This window comes from Manacus vitellinus, unplaced genomic scaffold, assembly GCF_001715985.3.
Source record: "Manacus vitellinus isolate BGI_N305 unplaced genomic scaffold, ASM171598v3 scaffold_14_pilon, whole genome shotgun sequence".
Taxonomy (NCBI): Eukaryota; Metazoa; Chordata; class Aves; order Passeriformes; family Pipridae; genus Manacus; species Manacus vitellinus.
The window spans coordinates 14,058,022-14,070,858 of record NW_021939063.1 but is presented as its reverse complement, the minus strand read 5'-3'; the positions used below and the strand labels follow the sequence as shown (position 1 = coordinate 14,070,858).

The window sequence follows — 12,837 nt, the reverse complement described above, 5'->3', positions numbered from 1 at the left end:
CAAATGTGACCCTGCTTCTGCACTCTTTTGAAAGTGTCAATATATCTAAGATAGACAGAGGAAAGAACAATGGGATTAATTCATCAGGTAGTTACTGTGTGTATTTCCCTGGTCTGTATTTCCTACTTCAGCCTTTGTGTCCAAGGCTTTGTGTCTCATATTACACATTGCCTTTGACCTGGATTTTTTGTTTGTTTGTGGGTATTTTTTGGGGTTTGGAGTGGGTTGGTTTGTTTGCTATTTTTGGTTCCTTCTCCACACCAAATCCCTTGGTTTTTTTCCTAAATGTGGTCCTCTGAAAAACCTTTGGGAATTCATCAAGTTTCTCTGACCATGTCTGCGACTTTCTGTTATAACATTGATTCACGTGTCCAAATTTTCTTTCTGCTTTCATGGGGAAAACAGCTTCTTTCATTATCCGTGAGATACTAAAATGCACCATTGTGCTTGATCATCAAAGACAGTAGGAAATTAGATGCCATTTTTATCCCTTAAAAATGGGGGACCAGGAGCAGAGCAATCCAACTTAATACACTTGTATGGGGAGCTCTGCTTCTGAGACCACTGCCATGTAAGTAACTCACCTGAACTTACTGCGAAGATGCACTTTGGTTTCAGAATATAAATTTGCTTTAAGCATAAACATTTTCCTTCTCTGGCCATTCATTTGTACATACATTTTTTTAGTGGAATCAGCCATAATTCCAGATTTAGCAGTTATCTATTACAGCATAAGGACACGATAGAAATGCTACATTACTTCCAAAAGGTAAATTCATTACTATGCTTCTTTGAAACTTAGCTTTCTGCTGCTTTTGCTCCTGGACGTCATAAGGCTGCACTGAATAATGAAGCACACTGCTCTATCCCCAATATAAAGGACTGAAACCCTTCAGCAGAACTTATCACTTATTTTTTCTGTTTTCCTTGGTCCTTCCTTAGAAAACCCACTTAGGGAGGGTTTCTTGCATCCTTGTGAGAACAGTGTGGGGAAAATGCTGACAAAAATTTTAGACTGTCTGTCAAGACTGCAGTGATCTGCATATTAGGAATAGTCAGTAGTGGTCAGGCCAGGATGCAATAGTGTGACAGTGTGGTGCCACTTCCAGTGGTTTGTGTGTTATGGTACAGCCTTGCTTCCCGTTCACTGAATTATCGCGAAGAACTGATTTGCTGCACGGGCATAACCACTGTGCATTAATGAAAGATGCTGAAAGCACTCTATGGTATAGTGCACACAAATGTTTGTTAACAAAAAAGAAGGTGGACATGCTTGTGCTATCAAGTAAAAATTTCTTTTTCAAGTGAATTTTTTTCCTTAGACTAGCAATAGTATATTCAGGATTTCAGTATTAAACAGATGTGAATGTCCAGTTACACACACACCAAATTAATAAACTGTAGATCTGATATCGTATTGAATGTATGATAGATGTAAATAAAATCAAGGTCTGACAAGTGACTTTATCACCTTTTCTTGCCAATGATTAGTGGCAGGTTTAATACATTTTAAATTTCTCAGGCCTGTTGAATGCAGGCACCTTGTATGTGCTTTCAAAAAGTTTCTAGGGCTTCCAGTAGTTCTTTGAAAAATGAAGCTAGCTGTTACTTATCACCAGGGCACTGTGTTGACTTGAAGCAGATAAGGATCTGTGTTAATGTAAAAACAGTTTAAGTCTCACAAAATGAGCCTTAGAATTTCTTTCCCGATGTTGTTTAGCATGTAAAAAGAGCTAAACAGCAAAAATACTGAGGCAATCCACCATTCCTATTTAGTTCTTAGCTTGAAAAGATACTATTGTTTATGTAATATGTTCAAAGGGGCACATAATTTATTATATACTGTTAGTCAGCCATGTGCATTTTTACCTTGCTGCCTGTAGGTAAGCTGAACACCTGGTGACATGGCAGCATGTTTAAAACACTGCTGAGAAAATCCGCAGTAACAGCACAGATAATAATAGCTCTTTCAAAATTGAGTGATACACAAAATAAATATCACTTTTAACAAAATTTGCTTTATTGCCTTTGTATGAAGGTAATAGTACAGAGAGAAATATGATCTATTTACTGTTCATGGTGGGTGGTAAAAGTTGCAGGGTACTGTGCTACTCTGCTCTACACAGTTCCCATAAGATGGTCTTTCTGTCTTTAAACTCCTAGTGTCTTCTGAGAAATGAGAACGCTTTTGTCAGCCAGGTGTTGAATAGAGGTTTTGATATTTAAAGCAAACTGTTCAGTGCTCTTAGAAATGCTAATGTGGAAAAAAATACAGGTACTACATTTTGAGCTTCAAGACAGAAAATGTTAAACAAGACAAGAACGGTATAGAAAGGCAGAGTGAATATTTTGAGGTGTTAATTCTAACTACAGAGGGGAGAAACTAGAATTCTAGAGCGGACACGAGCTATATTGTGTGATGCAAGGATGACTCAGCCCACGCTCAGACCATCTTCAGGTCTTGCCGTACTTATTTACATTAAAGTTCATTGCTATTTTAAATCTGTGCATTTAGTGGAGAAGAAGGTGAGAAAAAAGCAGAGGGAGAAGAATAAAAGCAAAAGGAGGGAGGGTAGATTTTAAAACGCAACAACAAAAAGACCTGGACCAATCCCTTCTGATCCCCACACTGCGCTCTCAGTGGAGGAGCTTGTAATCCTATATTTGCTATATCAAGAGGATTCTTCTATGAGCACAAATTAATAATTTATTCATAGGCTGGAGTCAGCCCGCATTGATTTACTTATGCTGCATTTCTTTTCATTCATAAGCCTTCGCTAGTCGGGATCTCTCGGATAGTGACTCGCTGCGGCGCTCCGGCGTGGGAGGAAGCAGCAAAACGTGCCTTTATGCACAAGGACGTGCTATACATATATGACTCAATTAAATGTGCGAGCCTGACCTAAACCCGGGGCTCACTCCGGGAACCCGCCGCTCCCGCTCCTCGGCGATGCTGCCTCGGCGGGGACCGCTGCTCTCCTCCCTCCGCCTGCCTGCGCCCTCGGTGCGGCGCCGCGGCCGGGATGCTCCGCGCTCCCGGCAGTGCAAGGGCTGAGCTCCGGCCATCCTTCGCCTCTCCGGGCTGTGTGACAGACAGATGCTTGTCACGCAGCGGTGCCCTGCCTGAATTGGCCGGGTCTCCGGTGGGTGTGCACGGCCTCCACCCCCCGCCCCTGCCAGCCCTGCCGAGCCCTCCCTGGCTCAGCCCCCGGCAATGTGCAGCGCTCTCTTCTCGCCTTCCTGGAAGGGCTCAACTACACTTTCCGCTCCTCCAGACTTTCTCTGCTTTTGCCGTACAGAGGCACCCTCCCTCTGGTCCAGCTCCTCCTGTGCCTGCCTCTCTGTCTCCGCGCTATCCCGTTAAAAGGCTGCTGCTCCTGCTCCACTGATCCAATGCACTGGCTGACTTGATCTGGGATGAAGGCTGGAGGTTATCGGCGCGGGAAAGGAGAAGAACTCTAGGCAGCTTTCCATTTGCGAAGTGAGCAGTAATTGCAAGAAGACAGCCTCCCCAGTTGGAATCAATAGTCTGCTTTCTTGCTGCTAAGGGCACTTTGGAGCAGCAGTAGGTCACTGAAGTAACTTCAGCACACTGCTGACTGCGGAGTTGTAAAGAACTACATGCAAGTGGCTGCAGTAGTGCTGGAAAACGCTTTGCTGTTACCAGGGACACAATAGTTTTCAAGTCACTAGAGCTTTGCTTCTGGTCCGCTCCTTCCATTACACAGGGTCATTCTTTGGAGGGATGAGGATGGAGCTGTGATTGTTCTCCAGTGTTGTTCTAGTGGAAGGGGCAAGAGTGGGGAAAGAGGCTGTAGAAGCAAAACCCTACTGCTACTGAACTCAGGTTCACTTGAATTTCCCCAAATCTTTCCAGGCACAGAGAGGCACAATGGCAGAAAATCTGAATCTTCTTCGGGCTTTTGGGGGGGTTTTCTTTATCTTCTGGACAGCTTTTAACACAGCCTTAGTGGATGTGGTTGGATCGGAGCAGCAGATCCCCTTGTCTGTGTAAGTGCTTTCATGCTATTCCTCTCAGGACCATGTTCCAGGATAAGAACTTGACTGCTCAAGTTCTTATGTTTTTGTATTGCAGATGTTTGACTGTTCAGGGCACCTTTGCTCCCCTGTGAGCTGTGTTTAAAGTGGGAGTCTCTAAGGCACTCAGCACTACTTTGATTTTTACTGTAGGAGCGTGTGTTGTGGAGTATGTGGCCACAGAGTCTTAAATGCTTGTATTTACTGAAGTTGATGCTGTTAACTCTTTCTCTTGTGGGAATTTACCATTCAGATAAACGTTTTGCCATTTTATCTGCTGCTTTCCTTTCAATGGATGTATGTTATGTTGTGCCAAAGCATGTTTCTGTACAAGTTGATTCTTTAAGTTTTAACAGTGCAGGTTGGTAGTTTCATATCAGAGGCCTTACCTTAGCACAGTGTCTACTTTGTGCTTATACTTGAGCAGCTTCACTGATCTTTTGCTCTGCTTGGGTTCCTTAGTGAGCTCCCTAATGCAAAATTGCTGGGATCCTTGTGAGTGCAGCTGAAGCTGTTACAGTCTGGGTTGCTTTGCTATGACATGTGTATTACATTTCTTCCTGTCTCTTTTTTTTTTCTTCACAGTGTAAAGCTCTGGGCCTCAGCATTTGGTGGAGAGATCAAATCTATTGCAGCCAAATACTCAGGTTCCCAGCTCCTGCAGAAGGTAAGGATTTCTTCAGCTGTAATAAGGAAGGTTTTAACAGAGAAAATGGAGGCAGATTTAATTTTTTAAATGATTAGGAAAGCAGTGCTGTACGTGCTTTTGTCCAAGATCTATTTTTGTATTGCATACTAGTCCCTGATGACTCTTACATTGCACTGCACTATCTGTGGAGTCCTTGGTTAAACTGATATTTTTCAGTTTGGATGACTTCTTTTTTTTTTTTTTTCATCATTAGAAAGTAAACTCCGACACTTTTATTTCTTGAAGCCTGGGCTTCAGCCCGGGTTGCAGGTATTTAATCTGGTTGCTGCATTGTGATGATGATGTTTCTGTGCAGAAACAACTGTTTCTTATGAAAAATATTAACTTCATTCGAGGAGCAGAATTAGTGCATCTTGTGTTATTTCACCCTGTGCTGTTTGTTCGCAATCCACTGTATCGGGGAGAAGGCGGCTGCACTGTTGTTTGTCATCTCTGCAGTTTTTACAATCCCATTATTCCCCCAATCATCTCAACCCAGTGCTGGGATGTATTACATCATTACAGATAAGGGGAATGAATGTGGTTATCTTCTTGCTCAGCTGCACAGCTGGGTAATAAGCTGGTGAAGTATTGCAAAAACTTGAGAAATTGGTATAAGTCCACGTAATTGGGGCAGAGGGTAATGAAAAAGCAGATTTGAGTATTAGGTACATCAAGGACTGTGTCTACTCTAATTTAAATGTGCAACCTATAGTAAAGTTCTGTATTATAGATGATTTATTTTTACCACAGTTGCTGAAAAAATATGAGACCAAGAGGAATATGTTAAAAATAAGACTGTGATTTTGAGGCATTGAATATGTGATCCTCGAAATGCAATATGTAAATGGAAAAACATTGAGACATTCACTGATTAGAGCACTCAGTCAACACATATATTTCTGCTGATTTTTTTGTAGACATGATTTTTAATTCTGAGTACCACTAATTTTATTTTTTGTCTGATTTCGAAGGAAATTATTCCTTGAGCTTGTAGCATTTATTTTGAAAGGCTTATATATGTGTGAAATTATGTAACAGACAGTATATGTAGCAGCTGAAATAAAAAGCTTGTGCTATCATTTTTAACACATTTAAGGCAACTAACTTAATTGCCAAAGGCATATGAGTTCCTTAGCAGTATCTGTCTTTTCAGAGTCGTGTACCCAGGACTGTAAAATATGAATTTTACTAAGCTAAAATATGGAGCTATTAAGAACAAAAATATTTGAGGTCTCTTAGTGCCTTTCAGGGCCTTTAAATGGCTTCACTTCAGCATGTTGGGCTAACTTTCATTTTATTCTGAAAACCTGGACACTCAATATCTATTATACTTCTATCTCACATTCTTTAAAGTCTGTGTAGTCTTACATTGTCACGGTTTTGTACGAACACCCTTAATTTAAAAGCAGATGGATCTTTCAGTTTTGATTAGTTTCTACTAAGGTATTATTAAAAGGCTTTAATTTTTTTATTGGACTATAACAAACAAGTATCTTTATTTAACTTTGGAACTGTTCCATGCACAGCCATTTTTGTGTAAAAAAAAAAAGACTTTAAAAATTAAACCTACCAAATACAGATAGCCCAACATTTCCTAGAAGAATATGGTGTATATGGAATATACCGTGTTTTACAATCTTGCTAAAATCCACGAAGAATCAGTGTGAGATCCTGAATTGTTCTTCTCTTCCTCATGGTAGATATTGCTGCCATCCCTTCTGTAATGTTTTTTTTCCCCTCTGAAGTAGTAAGATTGCTTCCTATTGGTTGTTATAACTGAAGGTAATTGGAAGCTATTCATTTTACCTTTTCATCAGCATCCTTTCTGTTTCACTAACAACCCTGTGCTCCTGTTTTTGAAGGTGGACAGTGTATATTCATTACAAGCTATTTTGCTTTTGTTTCTTGCTTTTGTTATGATATTTCACTGTTGAATGAAAAAGACAAAATGCATGTTTGGCAGGTATTTAGAGCATTTTTATTCCTCTGTCACATCATCTGTTGTTTTTTTTTTTTCTTTCTCTTCTGGTCACAGTAATTTTTATAAGATCTCTGTTGCTTTTCATTTTTATTTAGAATTCCAAGCATCTCTGTTTGTTTAAGCTTGCTATTTCCTGCTGGTGGTCGTGGCAAATGAGCCTGGACCACAGATGACTTAAACGTGTATTTCTTGTATTGTTCTGATTTATATTTCTTCTGTAAGCTCGTAAACCATACCAAACTTCAAGATTTGCAAGCGTTTTCAACATGCAAAGTCAGTGACAGAAGTTGTCATAAGAGCTAAGGAGGTGATAGCACAGGAGGGCTGTAAATGCAAATGCCTTTTTTTTCCACCCTCTCTGTCCCCACTAGCCAGGCAAGAAGAATCTGTTTGGTGTTTACTGTGGGCTCTGGGTGATCAGAGTCCATGTCATTTTAAAGTCTAGATTCCACTTTTAGAAGCAGTGAGACTTCTGATATTACTGGAGAAATCCACATTTCCTGATTATGAATTAAGCATCATTAAACAAGTGAAGATATCAAATGTATGTATGATTATGGCTCTGGGCAGTATAGATTTCTCAATAGCCAGCTGCTTTGGAGTACCATTTAGTTTAATAAAGGCTTGCTAAATGAAAAATTAATGTAAAGGTTACTTAATTCATTTTGTCAGCATACATGGTGAGCACTACTTTCAGAGTGATGCACTTGAAATCGAGACATGACTGACAGTCTTTCCTGCCCAAATGCTTTGCACATTAAGAGTCAGTTGACCCATACTAAAATTTCATTGAGCAAATGAAGTTATGAGATACTCAGTAAAGCAAAAATTTGCCAGGTTATAGCTGTGCATATTGATTTAGTTGTTACAATTCTGAAGTCTTGCTGTACTGTGAACACCAAATGAGTTTATAAACACCTTTTGAGTTTATAAAAGATGCGTAAGAATACTTTTGTTGCTTTTTGAAACTATTTTAGAAAAAACCCGAACTGCTTACCTTATCTTAATTGAATGCTTCATTATTTTATTCATTATAATAATCTTATCCAAGTATGTTGTTCTGCCTCCTAAAAGTAACTGAGTTATATGATTTTTCCAAAATTGACAATACAGACGCTGCAAGTAGCTCAGAAAATGATAATAATAGTTCAGTAAATAACTTCAGCAATTATTATGAGCTTTTAAGCAAAATTAACACTTAAATGTGTTCTACTCCTTGCTTTTAAAGAGATGGAAGACCACTGAGTGCACAATAAAAACACACAGGAGGAAATAGGATGGTGTTATTCTTAATTTGCTTGATTTCTGGAGGTTTTACAGTTGTCGTATAGATTTGGCAGTGCACAAGAAGCTTCTTGGTGCTGTAGAGATATTCACACTCTTCACCTCAGAAAATACTGCTGGGGCTAAGAATTGACTCAGATTTTGTTTCTTAGGTGCTTTTTATCCTCTTTAGACTCTCAAAAGACATCTGCCTTATTTGAATCTTGACACTTCTTCACATTTCTTTCATAAACATTCTGTGTTTAGTGAGTCCTGGACTAAATGAGGGAGCACAGCCCACTGGCAAAGCCAGGCTTCATATATTAGGATGCAAAGCGAGGCTTAGGTGCCAGAGAGATCTTCACCTGCTATGATTAGAGTTTTGGAAAAACAGACTTTGGGGAATGCTACTGTTCACGTTACAGTGTCCATGATAATAATGTGTTTTCAGTGCCACACTGTTGCAAAATAATAGCAATAATAACATGAAAGCATAAAATGCAGGTAATGTGCCTCCTGTTAATGTTACAAATAATCGTTGTTATACAGTAAAGCTTTTCTCAAGTCAGAGCAGTGTCTGTTTCTCTGAACATGCAGCACAGTCTATGCTTTCTCAGGTTCCTTTTGAGGAGACTTCATTTCCCCCCCCTCCCCCCTAAGTATTCAGAGCTTTGATAATTCTTGATTTTTTTTTTTTGTCCTGAACAGTCAATATTATTTTATTTTCAATGTAGGAACAGTTTCTGAGTGAAAACACCCTTTATTTTTTGGTTCTGCCAGGAAGGTTTCTTAATGATGATAGGCTTGTTTAGGGCTCTCTCAGATTTTCCTTATGTAAGTCGTCTCACGGAGCCTCCCCTGTTATGTAAGCACTGGCTGCTTTGGTCTGAAGCAGTCTGGAGTCTGCATCTGCCTACTCCTTTCAACAGATTCTTCATTGTGTTGGGAGTTCTCAAATCATTGTGTGTTCTTAAAGCAGGTTTTACCATCAGGAGAGCATTACTACTTTTAAAGATGCAGAATTGCATTTTATCTCACTGACTGGATGTGCTGCTGTATCTCGAGAGTTTCTTACAACTGTGGAAATGCCAGTGCAAAACTAATGTAATGGGGTGATTTGGATCAATTAGCATTCAGCTGGTGAATCTGATTCATACAGTACATCTATCTTTAGTTCTAAACCGTGTAATGGTGACTTAAATTCTTAGAGAAGTTTAGTCCAATTATCTTGACATTAATTGCCTTTCTTTTATTCAGCTGTACGTGGGTTTTGGTCTTTGTAGGCTGTTTCTTTGCTCAAGACACTGCAACTACTGCTTTGAAGGAAGGGGTCAGTAGGATTGAAACATGCAATTTAAAGGAGAGACAGGGACTGACTTCTTGGGTATCAATTCAAACTTCTGCCAGCTGAGCAATTTTAAAACTGTAAAAGTAATACTGTTTTTTCCTGTCAAAAATAAGAGAAAAATCGTAAAAAGATCTGTAGACATATGACTATAATTCAAAAAAATGATAAAAAAACTCTGACCACCAAAACAAATACCACCCTCCCCTGCAAAAACACCCAAACCAACAGCAATAACTCCTTTCCCCCATCAACCAAAACCAACAGTTCCCCAAAGCCCAAATGTAAAATCCCACTGGCCAGGTAAATTATATGGAGCTTTACCAAAAGCTCTCTTTGGAATTAATTTGTTATAATTCAAAATCCTGAAGTCTGTGTTGTGTAAAATGTGTCTCCTAGCACTGAATTAAAATCAAACCTTAGAAAATAAAGAAATAGGCATCTGAGAATCTTAAACCGGTGTAATTCTGGTGATTAGTGCAAATGATGTTTTGGAACTTCCAGAGCTTGAACCTCCATCCCCTTTAATTCCTACAGATCTTTGGGCTATGTGAATGACAAGATTATTTTCCGTGTCAAACTAGTCACAGAGCATTTCAGTGTGTTTAAAGTATTTAATGTTAACTGCAGACTTAAAGATGTAAATTCTTCTGGATAGATATTTTAATTTTCTTTGTTCAAGAATAAAAAAGTTAAACACATTCATGTGGTACTAATGTATTTGGGGAGAAAACCTGCTGGGTTCCATACTAATTTTCAGATAGTATGTTGATCTGTAGAGGAAAAGATCACAGTGCTCTCAAATTTGGAGTACTGTGTTCTCTCTCTCACCACAATAAAGAATAACTTTTCTACCTTTCTTGTAGTAAAGTCCTGCTTTTTCTGGAGATATTGGAAAATTTTCTTTGCCTTCAGTGAAGCTAGAACTGCATCTTGAATGATCTATACTCTCATCTCCTGTTTGAATGTTATGACAGGAGTAATAATTTTTTTTTTGTGTTGGTAATGTTTTTAAAATGCAGTCTAAATCAGCCTGAATATCGAACACCATGTTTTATATTTCCCTTTAACTAAAAGGAAAGTCTTGGTTTAAGCCATGCTGAATCCATGCTCTTCTGCTGTCAGCACTCTCTATTTTGCAGTATTTTCTGTCTTCCTGGGTTTTGCAAGCAGAGTGTGATCCTCTTACTTGTATTATTGGAAGGAAATATGTTCTATTGTTAGTATGTAACAGAAATGTGAGATGGCCTTAGTAAGTTTATGATGCATGCATTACACTTCCAGTAATGTCTTTTAATATGGAAATTATTGAGCGGACAATCCAACTGGAAAACATCAGATCTTGAAAGGAAGCGAATGCTAATTCCCTTGCTTAATGCATTTATGGTTGTTTGTTTTCACATCCTGTATTGGAAAATGCTTACATTTCAAGGTTAAAGGAGCTGGTCTCCATGCAAATTATCTTGCCAGTGGAAGTATGTAGAGCCATGAATAGATGCCGTAGTGTAGTGGTGATTCACTTTTAAGCAACTGCTAATCAATACCCTACACTTCCAAATGTCATTACTGTTCTGTAGGGTACAATTTTTTGTTGCTGATAATAAGTGCTTACACATTGTACAACACAAATTATATATTGACAGGGTAGGCTGTATTTTAGTTTGCTGTAGAAGCTTCACTGACAGGTTTTAATGAAGCACTCTGATTAATATGTTGTTCTTGAGAAGCTCCATTTTGGTTTTTCTATGTATAATGTTTTTGCAAAATTACATGGGTGTTTTTGTGACCCTCTTTAGTATCTGCCAAGTTCATTTGTGTAAAGCTGAAGTACTTTCTTAAGAGTGAATGACCAAATCACTGCAAAATTTGTATTTGAAAAGGAAGTCAGTGCAAACCCACTTTTTTTAAAATCATAGTTGGAGAGAAGTTGGGAACGGTCTTGGTAGAAGTGATGAATTCCAGGGACAGATAATTTCTGAAAATATCCTGCCCTCAGATCTCCCAGAACTTTACAGGTGAAATTACTCATGTTGTAGTTGATAACCAGCTGTTTCTGAGGATGGTATAAGGAGGAGACTGATTGGTTGAGACAGGCTTGTTCACATGGGAGTGTAGAGATGCTGCAATGAAAGAAACTATGGCAATATAAATGTGTTCTCTATATCCATGACAGATGAATGAGAACTCTCTTTAAATACAGTAATTAATTTTTCCTACTATCAATTTGTTTTGGTTTTTTATTACTGAGTGAGAACACTGGAATAGTGCAGAACTCTCGCACTTTGGCCATTGTGTAGATCTTGCTGAACTGCTGCATGGTAGGAAGATGAGCTACATCTTTTATTTTGGACTGTAAGCAATGACAGTAATTGTATTTCTTCTTTGTCTGTATCTATGCACTGTTAATCTTCATACCTTTTTCTCCTTAAGGCATAGCTGGGGAGTCCTTCAACTTTCAGAGCAGAAACAGGTTATAAAACCCCTGTTGTCATTGCTATACAGGTTGGCCAGGCTGGCTGAATGCTTGCAATGCTTACTGCTTTTCCCTTCCCCTTATAAGCACAGAATCAAATGATCTTATTAAAATATATGGCTTTTTACTATAGAATAATAAATATATTAACTATATTAGACTCAACTTGTTGGATAAAGATGGAAATTGTTCATATCACATCTTGTTGGACTTCAAGTCCAACACCCACGTGGTAAGACATCAACAGGTTTAGCTTTCCAGGATCTCCTGACATGTTCTTATGTTAAGTGTAACTATAAAGTACAAAGATAATGGAGCTTCATTAGGGCTTGTAAGACAATGTGATGTCCAAATGAGAAAGAAGGAAACAATCAGATGTGAACTCCTGGTTTATTCTTTTTGTACCTGCCACAAGTTCTAGTGCTTTGCCATCAACAGTTTTTGATACTTGGTAAAGTTTGTTCTTCACTGTTCTTACTCCTGAGAGGAGTTTTCCTTAAACTGAAGTTTTACTTCTTTAGGTAGAGCCTGTTTGGTTGGCTGGGTGGAGCTTCAAGGCATCCAGGTTCTGGCAATGACTCTTAATCAAGAGAGTTTAACAGGCTACTGTCTCTAACCATTTTCCTCTGTCTGTCAAGATTCCTGAAAGAACTCTAAATTAAACTAATACACTTCATTAAGGTAATCAAAGATATTTCTAATATAGTAGGTGTTTTCTTTGATGAGCACTTGCTCCTACTCCTGTGTTTTGCTTTTACTTTCCTTAATTCGACATGTTTTATTGTCTTTGTCTCTCTTCCTGTCTTTCTCTTTCTGAACTACCTTATTTATCTTATATTTTAATTTTTCTGTTTTAAAATGGGCATATTTTCTAGAGAGAAATGTTTTCTTCTGAGACTGTTGCCAAATGTTCTCATAAATAATTTTACAGTACAGGAAGCACTTACAGATAGTTTTTGTTATTTATCCTTCAAACTAGATTGTGAAATCTTAGAGCACCAAAGTTAACAAGTAAAAGATAAAGGAAAAAGTTGTTCTCAGGTCCA

The 12,837-nt window shown here is 38.6% G+C and overlaps 1 protein-coding gene across 5 annotated transcripts in view; it reads left to right on the top strand.

The window, feature by feature from the left end:
* The first annotated feature begins 3,248 nt into the window (after positions 1–3,248).
* CACNA2D3 (calcium voltage-gated channel auxiliary subunit alpha2delta 3) overlaps positions 3,249–12,837 on the top strand; it is a 403,064-nt gene continuing 393,475 nt past the window's right edge. For all 5 annotated transcript variants that reach the window (XR_001920141.3, XM_018068538.3, XM_018068539.3 and 2 more), the window contains exons 1-2: positions 3,249–4,011; positions 4,624–4,705. Coding sequence is in view for 4 of the 5 variants with exons in the window: in XM_018068538.3 (XP_017924027.1) it covers positions 3,893–4,011; positions 4,624–4,705 (201 nt within the window). In the remaining variant the exon portion in view is untranslated. The remainder of the gene's footprint in view (positions 4,012–4,623; positions 4,706–12,837) is intronic.